This window comes from Lepidochelys olivacea (genome assembly GCF_965140295.1).
Source record: "Lepidochelys olivacea isolate rLepOli2 genome assembly, chromosome: 16".
Lineage (NCBI taxonomy): Eukaryota > Metazoa > Chordata > Testudines > Cheloniidae > Lepidochelys > Lepidochelys olivacea.
The window spans coordinates 10,072,440-10,098,480 of NC_140426.1; the positions used below are offsets into that span (position 1 = coordinate 10,072,440).

The window sequence follows — 26,041 nt, forward strand, 5'->3', positions numbered from 1 at the left end:
TTCCCCCCAGCACCCCTTAGGAAAGAGTCCCTGGAGCGGGAAGGTAACGTGTTCTCACCAAGGCATGGGGAGGGTTTCTACAGGTGGGTACCAACTCCCAACCCCACAAGCCTGCTCCTTAAAAACTAGGTCATTCCACGGGATTTTAGAAATCACCAAAGATTCACCTGGTTTTAAAAATCTGAAGAAAAAAAAATTCCATGCACATAATCGGAACCAGGACTGCCCAGTGATGCTGCAAGGGGGTGGCTAGCAGGATGGCCCACCTGAGCCTACCGAAGCCAGCTCATTTCTAGATCACAGGGGGATGAGCTTGCAGTGATCAGGCTTTCAGCGTTGCTCAGCTCCCAACCTGCACTAAGCGCTTTTGAAAACCTGGCACTGAGCCCTTGAAAACGAGCCTTCTTTCCACCTCCCCCCTCACCTTGTCTCCTCCACCCCAGCCCTCTCACCACTCTCCAAACAAGGGGGTGGGAGGAGGAGACTTGGCCAGAGAGCTTTCTCATTTGCTAAGTGAAACAGTTTCAGAGAAATCAAGTGGCCAGCTCTGGAGAGCAGAGGCTAGAAGTGACAGGCTCCCTTCCTGAAAGGGAGCAGAGACAGCACGGAAATAATCCCAACTGCATTCTCAAGGAGCGGAGCCAGGGAGGGCGAGAAGGCACTTGTGTGGGAGGAAGCCCATGCCATGCAAAGGAGTGTTCATGTCTTCATGGCACATCAAGGGACACCAGATGTTTGCACTCCTCCCTACCTACACTTTGTCTCCCCCCTACTTACTTTGGAGCCACCTCTCTGGCTCCTCTGTTCCTTCCAGTGAAGAACACTGAAGCCAGGAGAGTTCGACAGGGACAAAAGGGGACCAAGATCACACGTATCCATGTCCGCCTCCAGCTCCTGTCCTATAGATGTTGGAAAGTATTTGGGGATAGCAGACGAAGGGAAAAAACACACACGTAAGCCAGCTTGGTATAACAGAGGGGCCGATGTACATGACCTGTTCTAGTCCTCCATTATCCCACCCTCCCCCTTTGCATCTGAACGTGCAGAGCACCTGGGAGAGAAGGTCATCAACAGGGTGGACTTACCTGGTAAACTGCTATTGACAAGGTCAAGATACTGGTCCAGCGAGGTGAGGATTTTGTAGCCAGCGCTGTTGAGGACTATTCGAGGCTGAATCCCTCTGTCATAGGCCTAGAGAGGAAGGAGAGTCAGTCTGTGGGAGTGGTTCCCAAAGCTGCTCAAACCAGGATCCATAACAACAAGCCCATGTCTCTGAAACCCTGTTAAGCAGGACCTGTGCCTTGCTCCTCACCCTTGCTTTTGGCTGGGGTTAATACACTAAGGCTTGTCCATACAGAACTTCTAGCGTCTGATTCTTGTGAAGTGGGTGCGTGTGCATGGAGAACCTGCTGTGGATGTGGGATACTCACTGGTGTGAAAGGTAACCAGGTAATCAGGTGCCTGCAGCCTTGCTGGAGGATTGTGATGGGGGAGAGGAAGTGGTTGTTTTTTGATACGTCTCCCACAGAAGTGCAATATGAGAGACTGCTCCCCGCAGGAGATGTCCCATGCGGGAGGTCAGTGGGCTCCATGGAATTCTACTGCGTCAGGGAGACACGACGTCTCAAGCTCAGCCTTCCTCATTGGCGAAGGAGCGCCCCAGAGCTCAGGACAGCCCTTCAACTGGTGCAGCAGCCAAAGGAAGCCAAGAAGTTGTCCAAAGCTTCCCTTTAGTTCCCCAGCTCTGTGACTCCAGCCTGGCTACTTAAGTCCATTTCTCAACTGGAGGCACCAGACGTGCTCATGGAGGCCTTGCTTTGAAGCATTAAGTGCAGTGAGCACATTGGCTTAGTGTCACTCACGTGCAAGAGCTGTTTGAGCAGCTGTTGCTGAAGACTCCTTGACAGGAGGAGAGCTCCTTTAAGGGGTACATTCCCTGGCAGGCACCCCCCGTGCTGAACACGAACACCACCCACCACGAAGGGGAGGGGGTGGAGAAGCAGCGAGGGCCTCACCAGTTTGTTCTCGTACAGGACCAGGCCGTAGTTGTGCGGCACGACACTGAAGCGGTTTCGCCACTTCTTGTTTTCCTCCACGTACTGGAAGAGGTTCCCCGAGATGATGACGCGGTCGTCCAGAGGGACCTGAACAGAGCAGGAAGGAGAATTGATGGTACGTTAGACAAACCAAATTCAGGGGAGCCAAACTTCATATGCCAGCTGGGGATCTGGCCTCTGGCCCCATGCCAAAAAAACGCTTAGCTCTTATCTGCATGGCGTTTTCTAGTTAGCTCAAGAGCTAGGTAAGCATGATTCTCATTTTTGAGAGACAGGGAAGTGGAGGCAGAGAGGCAAAGCAACTTGCCCAAGGTTAAACAGCAGGTCAATGGCAAAGCTAGGATTAGAACCCAGGTCTCTTGATTCTCAGTCTGGAGAAATACTCCAAAGCCAAGAGCTGGAAGAGTCCAATAGGTGCGAACAAACACATCAGACATCACACTTGCCTTCAGAAGCCTCACGCTCATTACATTCCCCCTCCTGCTCCAGCAAAACGCATTCAACTTATTGATCTGTACCACAGTAGTGCCTAGACTCCCATACAGATCACGTATTATGGTGCCAGGCACGGCACATAGCAAGAAACTCCCCATGTGACCCACGAACCCCTTAATGTCAACTGGCAAGGACATTACAAGAAAATGCTGGTTCAGGTCCATACATTTTGGTTCTTAAAGAATGTCATGTGAGTTTTTCAGTGAAAGCCAGGGTCACACTGGTCATTGATTCTGTTGTGAAATGTAGAGAGAGACACTATAGGAGGAGTTATGTGTATATACTGAAAAGACGTTCTTAGATTCTTATCACAGCAGAAGTGGAGAAACCCGTTTTCTGAGGTTTATTCACTTGTCTCTCTCAGAAGTAAATTAAACATTGTAAACGAGAACAGTGGAGTCCCATTTATATAAAGTTATTGAAGTCAACAAGGAAGCAGCACAGAGGCAAAACAAGCCCCGGGATGTTCTCCTGTCTCCGAGCACAGACTATGAGCTCTGGGGATATGAGTAGATGACAGAGATGACACCCCTCATCCTATACCTAGGAAGTAAATGGGGCAGTGCATTTTCATTCATGAAAACAGGCTCTCAGACAGCTTGGTTGAAGATGCTGCAGCGAGCACAGGGGGAGACAAGCTTCTTTAGACAAGAGAAAACCTTTTGTAGTGGTAAACACCCATTTTTTCATGGTTTGTGTGTATAAAAAGATCTTCTGTACTTTCCACAGTATGCATCCGATGAAGTGAGCTGTAGCTCACAAAAGCTTTAGTCTCTAAGGTGCCACAAGTCCTCCTTTTCTTTTTGCGAATACAGACTAACACGGCTGTTACTCTGAAACCTGTCTTTAGACAAGAGAGTAACTTGTTAAGTTTAGTCTCTAGAAAGCACGTTATGATTTTGTTTTATAAGTAACCCTTTGTTTCCAACTCATTATTTCCTGATGCTTTAGTCTTTGACAATAACCCTGTGGTTTTCACTATCAATATATCGTAATGCTGGGATATCAACCAAGGTGATGACCTGGAGATGAATCATACAAGCTAGGGGGACCAGAGACCTGGCATTTCTGAGTGTGTTGGATGGATAAGGGGCTGAACACTGCAGGGGAACGCTTCAAAGGGTCTCGGGGACCGGGGTGCACCTATTGCTAAGCTGTAAGGCAAAGCGAGGGCTGGCAGAGCCCAGACGAGTGTGCTTGCATGGCTAATAGGCTAGTGGTATCAGGGAGCTGACACCCAGCAAAGCACAAGCAAGATGCCCTTTCACTGGAGGCAGGGCGGTAACAAGGGGACGCTCAATCCTGGGTACCCTGAAACAGTCACACCCTACACAGAAGGATTTATAATCTAAATGCATAAGGCATACATAGCATTGGAAGTGAACAGATTAGGTTAGTGGCCTACAGTCACACAGCAGGTCAGTGGTGGGAATAGGAGTCAGGTCATCCTTGTCCTAGTCCAGTGGTTTAACAACCTGTGAACCCCTTTCACTAAAATGTCAAGTCTCATGAACCCCCTCCTAAAAATGAATATTTCCAAGGATTTTCTCCTTTACCGGAGTATAAATTATAAAAGCAGTGATCTTGGAAATATAAACATTTGTTTTTATGACATGCTCATTACACGCTATTATTAACTATTTACCATTACAGTATTTTTATTACATTATGAAAATGGCAACACTCTACCAAGATCTCACTTTCGTAGCTTGTATCACCTTGAATAAGCCTGTTCTAAGACAAGGCTCTTTGGTTTCATTAAGGAGTATCAGATGTGAAACAGCATGAAGGGATTTAAGAAGCCAGCTTAAAGAGTTCCTCGTACACAAGCGTTTAGGTCTTGAGCAGTCCAGGCAAACAATGCACGTTGCAAAAAAACAAAAACAAAAAAACAACAAAAAACCCTTAAATTTGTTCATCATAATTTTAAAAACAATACCAGCTGCCTATTTAATTTTTAAAACAGCAAAAAATATCCACCTCCCTTTCCATTTCTTATAAGGAGTCTTGGTGTTTAAATCTCTTCAGTATGATAGATATGCTTGCTTTGATCTGCTTAGCTCTTGGAAGTCCAGGAGCTCCGGGCTGCTGGCCCCATGCTGCCTGGAGTCCCTGGGGACAGCTCTACCCACCATTAGGGAATTCCCCCCCTCACCCCCTCCCAAGAATCCCTGTAACATTTCGCGAAACCCAGTTTGGGAACCACTGTCCTAGTCCGTACAAAGACCCATCCACTGGACTACGCGGCCTTCAACTTTCTAAGCTAAGCTCCTGTGTGTTAGAACTTGTTTTGTGATCCCAAACACAGGCTTGCCTAATGGTCTGAGAGAATTCACGTCTCAAGGGAATTTTTATGACCCACGGAATATAAACAAGAGCAAAAAGCACTTCTTGCGGAGAGTCTCTCTCTCTCAGTCTTGTAGCCAAGTTCTCAGCAATGAAAGTCAGCAAAAAGGATCAGTATTTATGAGATATTAGACAGGCATAAGTGATCGAAATCCATAGACTCGGCCTTCCCCCTGCAATATTTCAGATGGGAAGCGGAGGCACAAAGACTAAGGATATGTTTTCATTGCAGCATTAACTCAGGCTCCTGCCACACACAAAAAACCTCTCATCTGAGTTTAGTGGTGCTTTTAAGCAGGCTAGCTGGCCTGGCTGGGGGTGTGGGCTAGAGCTCAGGTTCCACCTTCACTCTGGCTGGCAGCAACGCACCCACTTTGCGGCGAGGACTCAGGCTAAACCATTTGAATGCTGATAATCCACCAATGCCTTCCCACAATGCCCCCCCTTGCGTCCAGAAGGACAAACAAGTCCTCCCACAATTCACTTGGAAAGAATCATACAGCAGCCCATCTGACTGCAGCACAAAGTGACACATGGGGAAGCATAGCACCGGTGAGTATGCAGTAACTGACACGGCTTTGCAGTGGGGTTGCTCACACCTAAACTAGGCTAACTCAGTTGCTGATCACCAAAGTTAACCCTACAGTGAGGGATCACTGTTAGGGTACGTCTACACTGCAACGTAAGCCCAGAGGTAGAACTCAAGTTAGCAGATCATGGGTTTGTTAACCTAGGGCTTGAGCATCTACGCTCATTTGTAACCCAAGGTTAGGAAGCGTTGAACCCTGGGTCCCAACCTGGGGCTCCAGCATCTACATTGCATTACGCAAGCCCAAGTCAAGTCACCCTTATCCCAGACTTCCTAGCGTCCTCCAAAAAATCTGGCAGCTCTAGCCCTTAGTTCGTGGTGCAACATGAGAAAACTTGACTGTCCAGAGGACAAAAAGTTGGTCCATGGGATGGTGGGATACTTTTGGCAGACTCCCAGAGCATGAGTCCAGTGGGGCTGTATTTACACTGCAAAGCAATAGGGTTTGACTCCTGGGTCCCAGCTTGACTAAGGCTTGGACCCCAAGTTAGAGGAATGTGTGTGTAGCCAGAAAGGGGGGGGGGGGGCAGCGTTACACTTGAGCCTCAGTTCAAACCCTGAGCTTACACTGCAGTGTAGACATAACCTCAGTGACTTGTCTAAAGTCTGTGGCAGAGGAGGGATATGAACCAGGGTCTCCAGCTAGCACCCTAACCACTGGACCACCATTCAGATGCGTAACACACACCACCAACTTGGATCCTACTGCTGCTAACAATCTTTTTCTCTCCCCAGCCTTTGAATATATTCACTAAGTATCACAACTGCCACCATTTTTTTTTTTTAAAGCAACTTTCTTGTAGGTGTGTCTCATGCCAGTGGGAACAAACAGGGCAAACTGAGTGGAAAAATATACAGAGCAAAAACAGATCAGCATCCACCAAGACAGACAGGAGTTTTCTTCCGCTCTTTCAGTTCTCAGAGTAGCAGCCGTGTTAGTCTGTATCCGCAAAAAGAAAAGGAGGACTTGTGGCACCTTAGAGACTAACCAGTTTATTTGAGCATAAGCTTTTGTGAGCTACAGCTCACTTCATCCGATGCATTCCGATGAAGTGAGCTGTAGCTCACGAAAGCTTATGCTCATATAAACTGGTTAGTCTCTAAGGTGCCACAAGTCCTCCTTTTCTTTCAGTTCTAGTAACCTGGGTGTTGCCTGTATCAATACTAGGTATAAATTTTCAGATAAAAGTGTAATTGTTAGCTTGACAGTGTCCCTTAGAGAGACTTGCCTGTGGTCACACAGCTAGACCAAAGCAGAGCCATAAAAAGAACCCAGGAGTCCGGTTTCCCCCTCCCCTGCTCTATCCACGACATTGCTTTAGTAATCAACATTCCCTCTAGGGTCATTATCCAGGGTTTTATAGCAACAGTAAATAGACTGGCTAATTCAATTAAAAAAATTGCATCACGCAGTTCTACTTTTCCAAGGTATTTGGAAGAAAAGTGCAAGTAGAAAATACAGTTGAGGAGGTGACGAATTCGAGGGGGCGGGTAGTGAGAACCATTAAACGTTAAGTCAAGTTAATGGTAAGCTAATCATCAGGCAAACAAGTGGGGTTTTAGACAGTAACAAGGATTAAAAGCCCAAGGGTGGAGAGAAGCACATGGAAACCCAAGGCCTGCTACATAGACTATGCAATAGGACATTCAGCGAGAACACCCCACTGACTGCATACACCCTCCGAACAAGATCCCTCACACCCCCATGCAGGTATTGGGACGAGCAGCTATTAGGTGGGGTCTCAGTAGTCAGGAGTGAGCAGGTTTCTCCAGCAGAATGGCTTGTCACAGTCTGTGCTCAGAGCACAGCCCCACAGCAAGAGCTGCAAAGCCCCTCTGAGGTCAGCCTTGCGCTCACGGGGTGTGGCATGAATGAGATGGGCATGGGTGATGGCTCTTTAAAACCCAAGTGTTTATTCACAGCAGATGCCCCGTGGAGCCTGAGGCCAGATCCAGCTGGACACAATGTTCAGACAAGCCCATTGGTGCTGAGGTTGATGTAGGATGGCGCTGGGTTTCAGTGCTAGCCACCTAGAGCTGGAACAGGGCTTACCTTGAAGCCAGCACGTCAAACTCCAAGCAATGGAAATCAAGGCAGCCCCTGGGGGAGGAGAGGCTGTCCCAAGGATCTGAGAGCTGTGTTTTGTTTCTTCCAAAGATTAATCACAGCTAGAAGCACTTTCTGTCCGACATTTGAGAGACTCACATTCCACCAGATGTGGCCAGCCCTGCCCTTCCCTCCCCGTAGTGTGATCCAATACCCACCACCATTAAGAGATGCACCGGGAGATGCGGGGAGGGTCTCATCGGGACCAAGCAGAAGCCAAGGGGTGGGGAGGAGGTGCTCATGGGCAATGGCTTCTATTGCAACCCCATAATTCTGGACACCCGCTTTTAAAGTAGTCACAGCCCATTTAACATCACTGGTCTTCCTGGGATTATAGTAGGAGACCACTAACAGCAGCCCCTGCAATCAGCACAAACTGACCCCTGCCCCAGGACGTGAGTCACGTGTCTATGGACTCCAGTGGCTACTAGTCACAGGGACACAGATCCCGGTCCACTATGCCCAAGCACGAGACAGCACCTCATTTCAGAGCAAAAAAGCAAATCCACCACCTCCTGTGGTGGCCTCCAAGTCATGAAAAGCCAGAGGTGTGACCTGTGATAGAAGATAACCAAGGGCTTGTCTATACAGGGACGTTGGACCAGAATAGCTAGTGTGGAGTGGATTACTCCATAATAGCGACTCCAGTCTCCCTAAACGTGTTGTGAGCCACAGCAGCCACCCCACATCACAGCAAGCTCGCTCTCCTGGTAGCCTGGAGTGGGGCCAGCAACAGGGGGTTGGAATGTCCAGATTTCCTGGGACCCAACTCTCTCCTCCTTTCTAAAGGTTCAACTCTCTCCTCCTTTAGAAAGGAGAATCAGCACAGTTCACATGGTGCAGACATCCTTCAGAGGACATCTTAAAACCAGCATCCCTGCCTGCCGAGCATGCACATGAATGATCTCACAGCATCATCTGTAACAGCAGAGGTTTGCCCTGGGGTCCTTGGCCAACAGTCCCCTGTCCGTGCCAAGCGCCAGTTTGCCGCCACTTTCCCCCTGCCCCAACTGACCCAGCCAAGCACATACATAGTTCAAGTGCTCTGGGATCCTGAGGGATCAAAGGCTCTAGATAAGTGCAAGTTATTCCATGGAGTGTCTGGCTGGCTGGGCATTTGTCCCTGGGCAGCAAGACAGCACCACAGTTATGTGCTTTGATAGTTTACATTCAGGAGAGCAGGGGATCAGCTGGAACACCAAGCTTATTTGATAAAAACAAACCAACAAACAATGGGCTGCTGCAAACAGCTGAAGGATAATTGATCTGCCTTCCTGCAGCTGCCAGTTACCATAATTACTCAAGAGGGGCTGCAGCCCGTTAACAGAACCCTTCACATACTTTTTACATACTTCTGATTAAGTGAGCTGTAGCTCACGAAAGCTTATGCTCAAATAAATCTGTTAGTCTCTAAGGTGCCACAAGTCCTCCTGTTCTTTTTGCGGATACAGACTAACACGGCTGCTACTCTGAAACCTGTCATACTTTTGTGGTATTTCACACGTGATGCAGGAGACTCCAGGGGCCTGACATCCCTCTACCCCTGGCCCCCGGCCAGAATGAGCACGTTATCTTGCAGGAGGTAGTCCATGGACTGTCATAATGGACAGAGTTACACACACCAGGAACAGGAGAGGGAAAGAGGCGGAGGTGACACCAGCCATGTAAGCAGGCTGGTGGAGGGTGTGGTTGAGTAATGGGGGCAGATCATGTTTAAGGATTTAGGGTGGGGGAGATCCAAACACACCCACTCCCCGGTATCATCGAATCCAGGTCCCTTCATTGGCTTTACAGGGATACTCATTACTCTGCTTTGTCAGGAAGAACAAAGAATTCGATATTTTAATTATTAAAAAATGCCCCCAAAACATTGAGGCCTCCGAGGATCTCCAAGCACTTTGCGAACACGGAGCCAGGCAGCACTTTCAGCATGAGCCAGGTTTGAAGATGGGGACACTGAGGCAGACAGAGCCTGCTTAAGAGACTTGCCCAAAGTCACCGAGTTAGACATAGAACACGCAGCTCCCGACGTCCACTCCTGGGTTCTAACCACCACGTCTTGCTTCCTCTTACGGAGAGAGCATGTGGGCAGACCGGAGACCTTGCTGAATCTCTGCCTAAGCAGGAAGTGCCAGGGGGCCAGGATCTAGACATGCCCAGTGCGCGCCTGTGCTTTCCAGTTTGCACCACTCTGCCAAGGGCTGGTGACAGGCACCGCACGACAACACGCCATGCCCTCTGGCGAGCGCTTACAGCTCATCAGCAGGATTTCAGTGGAGGGCTTACCTGCCTTATGGGCCAAACTGCCGACTGGGCCCTCTGACCCTGAGTCAGGACATCTCCGCACAGTCAAAGCGGGAACACAGGCCAGGCAGGCAATTTCCAGAGGCAAACAGGACATGAACTTCCCTTTGGACGACTTGGCTACTGCCTTCCTAGGTCTGTTTTCAGTATATTGCAGGGGGACTAGACCCCGCATGATCAAGAGCTTCCTCATTCTCTTAACTCCTACGACCCATAATCCTAAAATCCAACCACCATTAACGAGTTTCTCCCCATCCCAGTATGAGCCAGAAGGGGAAGGCAGGTTGTGAAGTAAAAAAAAAAAAAAAAAAAAAGACACATTGGTGTGTCAAGGGACTTCTGGAGAGAGAGGTCAGAGATTCAGCAAGGGAATTTCCCCAGGGCAGAGGGGATAAGAGCAGCCAGGTGATATCGCCTTTAGAGACAGATTGCAAGCAAGGAGGCGGAAAAGGGACAGCAAGAGAAGCGGTATTTATTCATTTGTTAGTGAGCACAGTCGGTCTGGCACCCACAGCACACAAGCACTCGCATGCACACAGCATCTGGGCACACGTTGCTTCTGCTCAGTTTCCCATCATCCATTACAATACAAGCAGGGCGAGGCTGGCTTGCCCATATTTGTAAAGTGTCTCTAAGATCTAGATACAAGGGAGTAACTCCTGGATTACTAGGGAGGCCTGAGCGGCGTTCATCAGATCTGCAGCGTAGCATCTCATGTTGCCAACAGCTGAGCTTGTCCAGCTCCCAGGTTGGCTACTTTCTCTGCACCCGCTTGCCCACACGCCATCACTGGTCCCAAATCCTCAGACACATGGAGTCAGGCAGTCTAGGCAAACAGCAGCAATGACTACAGCTGTGCACTGGGGCTCTGCAGGGACCCCAACAAGTCCAGCTCTCTGTAGTGCAGTTGATTTTTAGGGGCTTGTGTGATAAAGGGAGACAAGTACGGCAATCCCCAGTCAGGAACTGAAATGCCACGAGACAACATCTTTAATACAGAACAATGGCCCACGAACATTATAAGGCACAGCGTACAGCGTTCCAACTGTGACCGGGGTGAAATGCCTATTGAATCAAGACTGATCATTGCAGGCTGGAACCTGTAGTATCCATAGGCTGCACCTCTGTATTAAAAGATGAAGCCAGCTGCAATCTGTTCTGTTTTATGAACATTATGTGCAGCACTCTGGGTGGGCAGGGCACAGTAGCCATGGCTTTAGCCCATCTCTAAAGGAAATCAGGTCAGAGTCCTAAGAAGTCCTGCTCTCAAACTGCAATCCCCCTACCCATCTACTTTTACATGGCACGTTCAGCACGTCTTGCATCGTTTTCCACTTAGGGGCGGATACCTTTTCCCACCTGCTCTGCAAATACAGGATGGAATATGCAGAGTCCAAACTCACTCCCTTGCTGGGGACTGGCTTCATAAATTTTATCTCTGTGTATTCGGCTCAAACCTCCTGCCCCGACTGCTCCTAGGGTTCCTCCCTTAGGACCGCTCAGCTCATACCCTAGATCCTCACTCCTTTATTATCCAGATGAGGTAATAAACCACCTGCCCTGATGAGTCAGCAAAAGCCACTTCACACCCCGCCTTCATGGAAAAGGGTTTCAGGCAAACACTGCCTGCCAGTTATGCTCCTCTTCCCTCCCCCCCCCCCCCGACACACACACACAATCAGAGATACTGAGCAGAGATCTCAGAGTTAATCTGAATTTAAAAGGCAAGTTACAAGCTCACAATATGACTGCTCAGCTTCACTCCCCTCTCCACCCCTTTCCTTGCAATTTCCATTTAGCAAGGCCTTGGTGTCAACAAGAGACACATTAATCCACAGGGCCTCATTAAGTAGGGACACCGTCATTCTGGCAGGCTGCCCAGCCATGGATATCAAAAGCAGGCTGAGAGACTGACAGCACTGAGAAACTCTAATTGCTCCTATGGGTGCCTGGCAGGAAGAACGGAGGGTTTGTTCGTGAACCAAAGCCTCTTGCTTCCTGGAGGGGTCCCATCCTTGCGGCGCTCCTTCAGAATAGAACCAGGTGACTAACTGGAAGCCAAGTCACAGCCGCAAGCCAGCCTCTTCCAAAGCAAGCAAGTGGTTCAAACATGTGGGGGCCAGAGTTCCAAGGGCTCAGCACCTCCAGTCAGGGCCAGATTGGAGGGAGAGCTCAGCACCCAGTGTGCCAACGAACCTGGCCCTGACTGTGGGTGCTGAGCCCTGACTATTCTGCCCCCAGCATAGAAAGAGCTGATCCCATACCCTGCTTCAAGTACCAGGGGTTGATCTTCTTGCACCTGCAGTCAATGAGAGTGATGGCTACTCAGCACCATTAAGGATCAGGCCAAAGATTTGGCTCTGCAAGCCAACAATCAACTCTGGAACCTGGTATGGCTGGGTGGCAGGAGGTTTCGCAGCGACCAGGAGAAGCTAAACTGATTTCCCCACAGCAGCTCAGCAGGGGAATGTCCTATTTATATAATCATCTGGTTTTAAAGTTACACCACGTCCCTGACCTCTGCGACTCGCTTCCAGTTCTCAGACATTCCACAGCCGCTAACTGGGATTTATGACACAGGCAACCTTTAAGCGGCACTCACTGGGAGGATTGGAGGTATCCGCGTCTTGGTGATGCACCCAGCACTCATTGTGAATTCCAGGGCCCCGTTCCTCAAAGGGATCTCATTCATTTATTTTGCTCAACACATCCACTGCGTGGACTGTAACCTGCACCACCCTCTATTGTGACATCCATGCTGCTATGGGACAGGCTAACACCCAGAGCTGGATGCATACCACACAGGTTACGCGGGTGTCTCATCTGCTCTACATCCAACATAGAAGATGCCATAACATTTTCCATAAGAGTAGGGGTGTGCCTGAGTTACCTGGGCTAGATGTTCCCTTTCCCCGTGAGATTGTGTACAGTGTGCCATTAGGTGGTTGCCCTCCACCCCAGAGGTGGCTGCATTACAGCACTGGACATTCAGCGCTATGTGCTTATTTGGGGTTCAGTTCTGATCTCTCTCTCTCTGGTGTAACTCCATAGACTTTTGTGGAGACTTTACACCAACATAAACCTGATCAAAATTGGACTCGGCGCTTGTGAAGAACTTTGGGATCCTACAAAAAAAAACAAAAACACACCACACCAACTCCTCCTTCACCATGACCCAAACCCAACCTCAGCTCTCTTCACCCCATATCAGAATCAGTGAAAGGCTGGTGAATTCTACTAATATCCTAGTTGCTTGATCTCTCTCTCTCGCTCAAGGGTGGAACATACAGTTGTCCTGCCCATCCTAGACTTTCCCCACCATCACAACTCCAGCGGTGAGCATGATAGACGAACAAGGCTCCAAAAGCAGCAGGCGTTTAGCGATCATCATGCCATCTATTATTGAGCCTTTGTTACGGTAGCACCTAGCGGCCCCTAATTGAAGTCAGGCCCCATTGTGCTAGGTGCTGTACACACTCAGTGACAGTCTCAGCCTCAAAGAGCTTACAAAACCAGCTCTCAGGAAAGCCGGAGGACTTGCTGGGTAAAACGCCTTGCCTATGATAGAGTTCCCATCGGCAGGGCAGCACTGGTAACAGCAACGGCTGGAAATCTTAGAGAAAAGAGGCTATTGTAGACCCAGTCAGGGAAGTTATCTTGTAACAAGAAAGCGGGGTGCCTTTGGTTCCCTGAGCCCAGCATCCATCCTGGGCTCCCTGTCTGCACCCCATTCGCTCTCACCTCCGGTGGCTGCACTTTGCCAGTTAACCAGCATTGGGAGCTCTCCCCAGAGACCCCAGCATTCCCCCTTTCCTGCCACGTGGACAAGCATGCGCAAGAGGGTGCGGGCATTCAGAGAAGTTACTTAACCCACTTGGGGCCCACCTCTAGATCCGAATCTGGCTCCTGTGGAGCCACGTGCTGGAACGGGACTCAAGAACATAAGGCCTGTTCACTGGGACAGCAGCTGTGTGCATGATCCTCTGGGCATGCCTTGGAGTTACCGTTACCTAGCAAGGCTGCACGGCCACATCCCTGTTCTCACCTGCACCGCTGCATGCGCTGATGGGTACAAGGCCCCCCATGCCGACGCCAATGGCCAGACTAGCCCAACCAGCCTCCCCTTCCCTTATGAGAGCTCCCCAATATTGACAGCGAGTTTCTGATCATTCCCATCAAGAATGCTGTGCCTCCAAGCGCTATACAGAGCCATCGCAAATACCCGACTTCCAGAGCCAGGCAATGAGAACAGAGGGAGGGGTAAACGAAGAGGCACAGGCCGGGGAGAAGAGAGGTTTCCAGCAGCGATGTGAAGTTACAATAGATGTATCGGGTCACTCTTCTGACTCTCCGAGGCAACTGTTCTGGACCGGAAGGCAGCCTAGCTGCAGAGAAGGAGGCTCTTGCGTGAACAGCGCTGTTACAACAAGACGACGAAGGTGGCTGGCACTAACTGAATGGCAAGAGAAGAAAGAAGCAGCCCTCAGGATCTCCTGCAGTGCCATGGAGAGCAGGTGTCGGCATGTGGGCTGGGCTGGCAGCCGAGGTGGCCGAACAAGTGTCCCAGAGCCGGAGCACCGGGCTGGCAGGGCTACAAAGGCTATCAAGCCACGTGCTTCATTTTGTTCTGGAACATCCTCATTTCGCGGCTGCAGAGTGGCTGTGGTGGGCTCAGGAAGAACCTGTCCTGGAGTGAAGGAAGAGTCCCAGAGCGCCTCCCCAGAAGGAAGCTTGGGATAAATAAAATACACAAACACACATCAAAGTGTTTACAGCAGAGGCTGTGACTCGTGCCAGACTTAATGGTCTCTAAACAGGCTCTCACGTGGAGCACTGCTGTGGAAGGGGAACTCAGCCTCAGCAGAGCCCTTTCCCATTGAGCGTTCACTTGAGCGAACTACCATTACAAAAGAAACTTTCAAGACAGTAACCAGATAGTTCAAAGCTGCTGCAGTCTGCCACAACGGTAACTCGCTTTCCAGGCCCAGAGCACAAGCCATGCTTAACGCATACTCTGCCCTTTCATGACTAGCTGTGAAGCGCTTGGAGGTCCTTGGAGGGAAGGTACCATGTAAATAGGCCTCGAATGCCCCCATGAGGCTGTTGTCCCCCACTTTACCACATGGGGAAAGTGGCACAGAGTGGGAGAGAGATTTGCCCAAGGTCACACAGCAAGTCTGTGGCAGAGAAAAAGGAAAGATCCCCAGATCCTCCAACCCACAGCCCTGTGCTTTGAGCATCTTCTCCCTGGCAGTCCCAACTTAGGTGGAGTGGCACAATTGGCCCCAGAGTCCAGACCATCACACCCTAATCTCATTTCAGGCTAGAACTTGGAAGCTGCTGGCCAAGCTCTCTTGGGGTCCCCGCGAAGTCCACGGCTCTCCCATGTGTTTGTACAGCACCATCCTGAGCAGCGGCATCTATGCACTGGCAGAGGGACGGTGCTCAGTCATGTGAGCAATGGGCAGAAGTTTCTAACAGAAACAGCTTAACCCATCTGGGGCCAGAGCTAGAGCGAAGTCAGCTCTCCTGGAGCCAGACGATTCTTCAACACAGAGCCATTCTTGTTAGAGTGATCTTATCCTGAGTAGAAATTCCCCCCTCCTCCCCCATACCCATTCTTCACCGCCACCCTCCCATGTTTGTTACAGTCAGTCTTGGAAGTATTCGAATCTAAATGGGTGACAGGTAAGTGAAATTTACCGAGGGGACGTTAAAGATAGACAAGCGGTGGCCATGCTTGCTGATAATTAGATCTACCAAGTGAGCACGACCAAAATGCTCTCCTCAAATAGCATTATCCAGTGCAATTTGGCTTCTGAAACTCCACTTCCAAACATCATATCTGAGGGTCTGGTTTGTTTCCTGCTAGTAAAAAGAGTCAGACAGACTAATATGGATACTCATTTCTAAGTATCAGTTGAAATCAAAACTAATCCTTCCCAGCCTAATTATAGGCCCAGGAGTGATTTCCCTTCCCTCTTCTAACCAAAGGCTTCCAACCTCACACAGCCTGGTATTTCCTGTCTCTGGCTCGTTGTTTATGGTTGAAGTTCACATTCAGTGGGAACAGGTCTGAGCTGCAGACAGGATGAGTGGCTCCACTGAACTGGTGGAGAATTGAAACCCAAATGCTCCTCCCCACCCTGGAAAAATATCAGCCAGAGTGGAAACAATGCAAACTCAGCTTGAATCTTAAAGGTCTCCAAGATTCGGTCTCGGGCAGCAGCCCAAAGAGGAGGATGTGACCCTACCCTCTATACCCATCAGCAACAAACATCACAAGGGTGTCTATACTCCGGAAGTTTCTGAAACCTTCCTGTTGCTAACTTAGCACGAGAGATGGAACTCATGATGGTTGAGATTAAACCATCTGGTCAGTTTGCCCAGTCTCTGCAGGGTCTAGGCTTCATCTACTTGGACTGCAAGTGCTTTGGAACAGGGATGTTTTTTTATTGTGTTTGTACAGCACCTAGCACAATGGGCCCATGACTGACGACTCTCAGTGCTACCGCAGTACAAATCAATCCATGCATCAGTAGTTGTGTGTTGATCAGAAGTGCCTCTGAGCAAGGCCCAGACTCCAGTCAGACTACTACCAATTGCAATAATGCATTCATTTTAGACTGTACCTAGATCCTCCTAGCCTACTGCACACCGCACATTAGCTATGCTAATTAACTTTGTGCTCTAGTACATGCCTGGGTTAACTCTTTAGCTGTTGGCTCATTTCAGTGTGACCTATAGAATAATAAGCTAGTAAGTACAGGCAGGGGCAAGGTGTTCAATGCTTCTTGCTTCGATCTCCAGCGCTTTGACTAGCTACATTTGCATTTGGAAACTGGAAAAGCAGGAGCACGGTTTTACATGAGGGGGATGGGAGGCCGGAAGGAACTGATGGCAGGCTATGCTCTGAATATAGGAATTTGCATACTTAGTCAGACCCAATGTCCGTCTGGTCCAGCACCTGTCTGACACTGGCCAGTAGCACATGACTCAGAAGAAGGTTTACTGCCTACTTCGGGGTCAAATGGGAGAATCTGTCTCCCCAGCATTAGGTCTCCTAATCCCCCTAGTTCGGGAGATTGTCTTGTGCCCTGAAACAGGAGATTTAATATCCCTTCCCAAATTTGTTAGCAGCAGCTGTAACGTCACTTTCTCGTTATCCATGTAAGGATCCAACCTCTGAAGCGCTCGTCCCTAGCCCCGTGTTGCAGGGAGCACGCTTCTGGACGCAAAACCGCCGGCATCTATGCAGATGGAAATTCTCTCGCAGATATACCTATCCTCCCAGAGCTCACTCCCTCGAATGTCTGTGGCACCTCAGGCAAGGTGTCTGTGCTTGCTCCATATTGGCAGTGTGGAGCTACAATGGGCATTAGGAGATAGACACACAAGGGAGTCCAGTGAAAGGCAAGGTGGGGCTGCAGTGCACGGCACCTCCTGCCTTTCTCCAGGGAGCCCATTCACTCCCTCTGTGGCCAGGGGAAATGACTCACATTGCACAAAGCCGCATTTAAGTCACTTGACTCACTTGGGAAGGAAAAGCCAACGCTGGAACTTGGGCAAGAGCCAAGCTGCGGGGTGAAGGGCCTGTACCAGCTCCTGGCCTGGAGCAGGAGTCCCAGAAGTTCTAAAGCTAGAAGGTTCTGCTCCCCCAGAGCTTCAACCACCTCCAGTGGGATTGCCTGCTTGCTGTGCCCTCCTTTAACACGCCGCCCGTAAGCACAAGGGTTCAATTCCACAGCCCCTGTTTGGCTTGAATTGCTGGAAGAACTTGGCCTTTTCCCCACTATAGAGGTGGAATTTTCCCCTCCAGCTTTCTCCCGGATCTCACACTGGAAGATCCCCACCAGGAAGGCCTGTTCTCACAGCTCTGCACAAATGCATCATCGCTGACACTCCGGGCAGCAGACTGGCCCAAGGCATCTGCCTCCCATCCCCGTGAGCCCACCTTTCAAGTACATCTGGGCACGCACCCAAGAGCTAAATCTCCCTCAACACCGAATCTGGATCCGTTTTGTGGCCCATCCCCATTTCTGCATTCAGGTCTGGGCACGAAGATGTCGCAGGGAGCGACAAATTTAATTTAATACTGCAGAGCAGCAACCCAAGCCGGCATCTGGAGCAGAACTGAGCCCGAGATCCCAGGACAGGGCCATCCTCAGAGGCGCCTCTCCCTTACCTTGCGGTGGAGCAGCTGGGACTGCGGCCCTCCGTTGCCCTCAATTTCATACCGGATGCTGTTGAAGAGCGCGACTCCATACTGTTCCTCATAAAACTGGCAGAATTCCCCCAGCACCTTCCCAGTCTTCTCTGAAAGTCAAAATGAAGAGAGGTTTAACACAGATCACCTGACTTCAAAATACATCAAAAACCCCACAGACACGCATGCTACAAAACCCCTCCCCCATCTGCTGGAGAGACTCAAGTCAGTTTGCACTTTCACATGAAAGCCTGGGACCCAGACTATTAGCAAGGAAGTGCCTCACTTCCTGCAGCTGTGGGGGAATATCTACCAGCTAAAAGCATCCCTATCACGATGGTTAGCATATCACTGGCCATCCGTTTGCATGCTTGGGGGCAAGGGGAGGTTAGTGGAATCATCTTACTCTGATGAGCAGCGGGTGGGTTACTGACTAATCCATGCACACTCCATTGCATTAGCAGGCTCTTTGACTTAGAATATAGAATAGAATCTCAGGGTTGGAAGGGACCTCAGGAGGTCATCTAGTCCAACCCCCTGCTCAAAGCAGGACCAATCCCCAATTTTTGCCCCAGATCCCAAATGGCCCCCTCAAGGATTGAACTCACAACCCTGGGTTTAGCAGGCCAATGCTCAAACCACTGAGCTTGTGCTCATTTCTCCTCCTACTCTAGATACCTGCCAGATTTAAAACAACCTCCTCTCCCGTTAAGTTCAATTTTTGTTTGGATCACGATACTCCTAGAAGAGCTATGCCGAAGAACCCACTTACACCTAGGCTAGGACCATGTAGTCTCCCAGTTTGCAATAAACTGCTCTTTACGGTGTCTGCCTGTGTTTCTACTGTACACGTCACTGTGCCAGATACACAAGCAGGAATTGTTTCATTCTGCCCTGACCAGCCAGCCCTTTCTTGCATTAGTGGTTATGCCAAGTGGGGTCACTTTGGCATATTCATTCCTCATGCCCACATGCCCCACTCTGTAGCTCTTAGAGGGATGGACAGGAAGAGGCATGAGAGAAAAATGGGGCTTTTGCTACTTTTTGGGTGCAACATGACAGGCTCATGCCGGGCACTGATCACTGGGGAATTTCAAAATAACCAGAACACGCAGCATGGCAAAAATGTCTTAAAAACAGTCTTCCGAGTGGCCAGGGTAACCTCAAATTTCATCTCCTGTCGTGTCACTTCAGTGCCGCCTGTTTCCTCGCCCTCCCGTTCCAAATGTGCCAGAAGCTAGCCAACCGGAGGCCATGTGGGAAGTTTCCAGCACACCTCACAGTCCAGCCTGGTCATGGAAGGAATCCCACCAAGTGCCCATGGGAGCTGCTTCAGTGCATCTGCCAGCAGCCTATCACTCATGCGCTGCCCTGGAGGTCTTCCCTGCCTGACGGGGAGGTTCTATCCTCTTATCGGGGCATGGCAGAGATCCAGAACACTTTTCACCTGCATGTTCCCAGTCTGGACCCCAACCCAGCTCCCTCACTGGTGAAAGGAGGGCAGCTTCTGCCACATGCGACCTGCCCTGGGTGGAGGCACTCAGCATGTCCTACTGAATCAAACAGCCCTGGGCCGGGTGAGTCACATTTCCAGCAGTGTCCGATCTGCAAACAAACCCGAATCGTGCAACTCAGAATGGAGTGGTGAATAAGGGCATGTGGGCAGACTGTGCCACTCAATTCTCCCCATTCCTAGTGCCAGCAATACCAGTGACCTTTGCCAGGAGGCAGAGCTGGCCAGCGCCCAGAGTCATGCACCTGTCTTTGGAAGCGGAGGCCAAGATGCAGAGGAGAGGGATGCAGGAAAGACTCCTACAGAGACTCCAGAAACCCTGATTTGGTCATATAGCATCAGGTGAGAACTCAACAACAGTATTGTTTCCTGCGAGAACAGTCACTGGTGGACTAGGGGCAAGAGATAGTGGAAATCACAGGGGGAATTTTAGTATAACATACCCCTGGGAGCAGGTGACAATATCATCAAAACTCAGGTCTGCTCTACAGTTAAACTTGTTATTTGCATAGCTGTGTTGGTTAGGGCTGTGATTTTCATGCTGGTATAAACCCTGATATTATACGGGCATAAGAATGCTTTTGCCAGCATAGCTTTGGTCTCAGGGCACTGGCGAGTTCCCACATCTCAGGGAATCACTATGCTGGGAGAAACTCTGTTACACTGGTATAAAAGTGGTTTGTGCACTAGGAAGGTTTGCCAGCATAGCTATGCCAGCAAAATTTTTCTAGTGTGGGCAAGGCCCCAAGTGTCCCTCCTGCCCTGCTCCAGTCTAACACACAAGCTGTTCCATACCAAAAGGAGAACTTTCTAACAGGGTGGCAAATACTCGGTAACTTATATTGGCACGAACCAGTCAGCCTCTATCACTGATGCTCCCCCACCACCCAGCCAGGATTTCTCCACCGTATCACAGGCCAGATACCGATCGCAGTTCAAGATTCTTCCTGGGCTCAGTTTGCTGTTAGGGCCCCACGATCCACATTCTATCCCTGCTGTAGCCATGACATTTCAAAAAAAACCAGAACACGCAGCATGGCCATAGCTGGCAAGTACTAGGCACATTTGTTACAATAGGAAAGGAGTACTTGTGGCACCTTAGAGACGAACCAATTTATTTGAGCATGAGCTTTCGTGAGCTCTGTAGCTCACGAAAGCTCATGCTCAAATAAATTGGTTCATCTCTAAGGTGCCACAAGTCCTCCTTTTCTTTTTGCGAATACAGACTAACACGGCTGTTACTCTGAAACTCGTTACAATGGGTATTTGATCAGGGAAGTCCCTTCCCAGCTCTTCGGGATTCTGCGAAGAACTCCCTTAACCTCTCTGGAGCATACCAAGTAGTCCATGCTGGCCACCAACTTGGCTGACACCAGAGACCTCCAGAGCTAAAAAGCATGAACCTCTGCAGTCAGGTTTGGGAGCTGGGACTGGTACAGAGCCAACCTCGCATCCAGTGTGGCTCCAGCAGAGGCATAACACATTGAGCAGCGGGTTATACTAGCAAGGTCCCTAACAGCAGGACAATACCTGTGAGTCAGACATATGTGCACCAATTCTCAACTGCACGACGGCTTCTTCTAGGAGAAAACTCTTCTTGCATCAAGTCTTGTTTGTGTTGCAACCTAAGATCATCCCTCAGACTCCCACCTGCTCCCTCTCCTAGTGTAGGGAGCACTTGCAGCTCTGGGACTCCCCATGGAGCAGTTGCCTGCTTTGCCATGGCTGCACACGGCATCAATTCACACCACTATAAATCTTCCGGGCCCTGCCCCTCTTGCCCTCTGCGATAAGAGCTTCTGATAGAGAGACAGCAACGCAGACACTGTGATTATGGCTTTGATAATGAAACTGAAGGATGGAGCTTGGCTGTGTTTATACACAGACCCAGTAATTAGCAAGGATAAAGGTTGCCCTCCCTACCCCACCTCCAGGGCAGCACTCAGCGCAGCCACTGTATTTAACTGGGACCTAAAAAGGAAAACCGACGCCTGAGACAGGCTCTGAAATTACTAGTCACAGCCCCCAGCTGAGGGGTGTTGTATAATCCTCTGCCGGCTCCAAACTCAGCAATTCAGTTCAGCAGCCACCACGGATCCCTGCTCCCCTGCCACATACTCCTGCTCCCGATCATTTCAAAACATGCCTGCTCCTCAGATCCCCAGGGAAGATGCAAAGCGAAACGTACACAAGCTGCTCTCCATGTAAAGCAAGTCTGGCTCTTCCAGAAACTCTGCATGCCCCATCAATACTGCCATCTGGGCCAGTCACTGCTTTCCAGCAGGGCATTTCAGAGGGACCTGAAGGAAGTTCAGTGGGATTCAGCTGCTTAATTCCCTTTTGGTTCCTTTAAAAGTCCCAGCCGCCATTCAGTTTAGGCCTCAGTCATGCTGCCACAGAAATCAAGGAGGACTTTGGCTATTATCAGTTTTCCCAAAGCGCTCACACATATGCTAAAGCACCTATCTAGGAAAGACAGTCCCTGCCCCGAACAGCTCCCGGTCCACATTCCACAAGGCAACAGGGAGCGATACCAGAACAGGCTGCCATGGGATGACACTCAAGGTGCAGCGGCAGTCAAAAGAGCGAACAGAATGTTGGGATAGATAAGACAGAAACTATCGTGTTGCCTCTATAGAAATCCATGGTACGCCCACACCTTGAATATCGCATGCAGACGTGGTCGCCCCATCTCAAAAAACTATATTAACTCGGAAAAAGGTTCAGAAAAGGGCAACAAAAACGATAAGGGGTATGGAATGGCTGCCATATAAGGAGAGATTAATAACGCTGAGACTTTTCAGCTTGGAAAAAAGATGACTACAGGGGATATGATAGAGGTCTATAAAACCATGACTGGTGTGGAGAAAAGTGAATAAGGAAGTGTTATTTGCTCCTTCTCATAACACAAGAAGTAGGGGTCACCAAATGAAATTTATAGGCAGCAGGTTTAAAACAAACAAAAGGAAGTATTTTTTCCACTCAACCTGTGGAACGCCTTACCAGAGGATGTTGTGAAGGCCAAGACTATAACAGGGTTTAAAAAGGACCTAGATAAATTCATGGAGGATAGGTCCATCGGAGGCTATTAGCCAGGATGGGCAGGCATGGCGTCCCTAGCCTCTGGTTGCCAGATGCTGGGAATGAGCGACAAGGGATGGACCACTCGATGATTACCTGTTCTGTTCATTCCCTCTGGGGCTCCTGGCATTGGCCACTATCAGAAGACAGAATACTGGGCTAGATGGGCTACCTTTGGTCTGACCCAGTATGGCCGTTCTTGGGAACAATAAGATCACATGGTTACTCACAAAGACATACATGCGTTTTAGGCATACCCAGACGTTGCAGTGGGAGCAGGCTTGGGCTGCTCGGTTGTAAGCTCCTTGGGGCAGGGACCTTGCCTGATAGGTCTGTACATTACTGTGCACACCTACCAGAAAGGGGGATTTATAACACTAAGAATGGCTTTGGTATTTTTTTTGAGGGGGGGGGGGACCACTCCATCCCAGCTCCACCACTGGGAAGGTCCTGAAATCCCCGTCTATCTACCCCCTCCACCCCCAATCTTATTTTTCCTTTTTGTTAGAATCTGAAGTTCCCGCCCTATCACGCCCAATGCTGCCTTCCATCTCGTCACTGACACACAGCTGGCCCTTTGCCCCATGACCACCATCCGCCCCTTAATGTGCAACTGATGGCAAGGGAGAGATGGGGAGGATGGCACCAGTCAGGATGGGGATGGGGCCAGGCTGTTTCTCATGGGGAGGGCAGAGTCCCCCAGATTTAACCCCTCAGGATGGATGATGCTACACACACTCACTCTAGCGGGGCGTACAAAGAGAGCTGAGAGCACACATGAGGGCATGGTCTCTCCTGCAGCCTGTTCTGCTTCACCCATCCACCAGCCAGGCCGTCAGAAGGTTCAGGATGGATGAGCAGAGCCGCGTCTCTGGAGCGTGACTTTTCCCTCCATACTGCATCCAAGACGGAGCCCCTGAACACACGTCCCCGCCACATGAGAGAAGGCTGATCTACCGAGGGATGCTACTGAGTGCAGTCAGCAAGCCTGCCTGTACCACTCCCATGCCAGAGACGGGACAATACAGACTCTGCCAACGGGCGTGGCTGCTTGTTCCCAGTGATTATGTCTGCACAGCCTGGGAAGCAGGGTCTCTCTATACACATTGCAGAACAGCAGAGAAGGTCCCCTTTGGACTCTTGCTTGAATGCCGAGACATGAAGGGACCATTGTCCATTGAACAGAGACCACCTGAGAACTGTTCTATTCCTGCCTCTTTGTGCAACCTTGGGCAAGTGACTTTCCTCCTTCGGTGCCTCAGTTTCCCTCCCATCTCCACAACACTTGGACATAGCCGCCTCTGAGTTGCCATGGTCTTTAGTGGGAGCAGAGTTAGGCCAATGCCCAGCACTACTAAAATCCCACCCTCCATGCAGTATACAACTCCCTACACTGGGGCTAATTGTAGGTTACACACTTATTAACGTTAAATGCCAAAGAAAAAAAAAAAGACCAAAAATGCCTCAGATCCCAGAGGCAGGAAATTCCAGACGTTAAGATTGTTCCGACAATACTAGCATGCCCGTATTGCACATCCTGTAGGGTGAGTGAGTGTAATACAGGACTGTGGTTATGGAGGAAGAATGGTGGTGGTATGGTATCCACAGAGTTCTGCAGACACTCTTCAGCCCTCAAGTGAGGAAAGACCTAACAGTATAGCTGGGGAGATGTCACAGAGTTAGTCTTGTAGGGTTTCACCCCTCCTCCCCCCAAATCAACTTCCTAAGTTTCTTTAAGTGAAGAAAGAAACACGGAGGAAAATGGCTTGCATGCCTTCCAGCTCGGTGGGCTTTGAGCAGGGCTCACAGATACTTTTAACCACTTGCAGAAGCAGCCCTGCGTATGTGCTTAGCGGTACATTGAAGGAACTTTCCCATGGAGCATGCAGTCTGAACACAGACCTTCTGCGGTTGGCACCAAGAATGGAACTAGCCTCCATGGAGGGTAGGGAAGAGACAGGCTGCAGAAGAGCAGGGAAGGGGTGTGGTATAACAGAGCCTGCTCTTCCACGGCAGCCAAACGGCCAAGAGCTCCCGCTGGAGCACTGCACCACCACACCTGTCCAGCAGGGCTCTTGCTTTTCCAGGCACAACCCAGGCTTCCGAGAGAATGCACCCCCCTCTCACCCCAAATCAACTGAGTTAACCAGAACAAAAAGCAATTGGCGGCCGAAACGCCAAGCAATGCAAGGCCTGTTCCTTCCCACCGCCCTGCAGCAAACGGTCAGGACATGAATGGTAAGGAAGACTGGTGCAACCTCTCTGCACTGCCATCTGAGATAATTCCACAACCCTTCAAGCCAGCTGGAAGCTCTCTGGGCTGCAGAGGCTGCAAAACAGCCAGGAAACATTCCATCAGATCTCCCTTGGTCCCAGTGTCTCATCTCTCCCACACACACCAAGTGCGAGCAATTACAGGCAAAGGTCCCTTCGCTTTCTCAGCACCACAACGGGAATGCCTGATCAGCACTTGAGCAGGTGGACACTTGGCCAGTGTTCAGGAAAGACATGCATGTCACAGCCATGCACTAAATGAAGCGGATCACACAGGGGGGGTCCTCTAGGGAGGATCATTGCATGCACTTTCAAAACAGACACCATGGGGAGGCTGGCACAGAGATGGGGCAGCAAGCAAGAAGTACCAGCAAGCTTAGGCCAGAGAGCTGCAGACAGGTCTGTCAGTTGGATCTGGAGAGATTTTAGGTTCTTTGGGTAGCCAGGCTCCCAGGGTCAGTCCTAGGCAGCTGCAGGCTCCCTGCCCTTGAGGGGAAGCAAGGCTCCACATGGGTGCCTCTTCATAGCACTGTCCACAGGTGTCCCTTGGACATATGCAATCCCACTCACCTGTCCACATAAATCCAGTGAGCTCGGTACATGGCCCTTCCCCAAAGGGGCTTGCTGTTGTGGGACAGGGCCCAAGGAGAGGAAGTGTTCAGCGGCAAACAGCATTGCCATCTCAGGGCTCTCCAACAAACCCAGACAATTGGATTTGAGATTAGAGTCGCTGCAGCATCTCATCTCTCTAGGGGTGCTGTGTATAAGAGGCATGGGGAGGCTAAGCCTCCCCACAAGAGGCTGGCCCTACAGCAGGGAAATGCGGGTCACCTCTCCGGAGGCATACGGGCCCACTGCCACCTTTGGAGCACCATAGAAAAGCACCATAAAAGTGGGCCCCCCCCCACTAGTGCCCGAACTGTGGCCCCGCCCCACCTTTTCCCCCAGGGCCTCCCCCCCTCCGGCCACTCGCTCCTCTCGATGGCCCCCTGCCCCACCCTGTACCGGGAAGGTGGCAGAGAGGAGCAAGCAGTGGGTGCGGGGTGGGACCTCAGTGGAAGAGGCCAAG

At 50.3% G+C, this 26,041-nt stretch overlaps 1 protein-coding gene across 1 annotated transcript in view; it reads right to left on the minus strand.

Annotated features, from left to right (window-relative positions):
- NIBAN2 (niban apoptosis regulator 2) overlaps positions 1-26,041 on the minus strand; it is a 98,861-nt gene that overhangs the window by 34,768 nt on the left and 38,052 nt on the right. Inside the window, exons 2-4 of the mRNA XM_084650527.1 lie at positions 18,084-18,214; positions 2,016-2,144; positions 1,086-1,191 (exon numbers count right to left, since the gene is read on the minus strand). Coding sequence (XP_084506653.1) covers positions 1,086-1,191; positions 2,016-2,144; positions 18,084-18,214 — 366 coding nt within the window. The remainder of the gene's footprint in view (positions 1-1,085; positions 1,192-2,015; positions 2,145-18,083; positions 18,215-26,041) is intronic.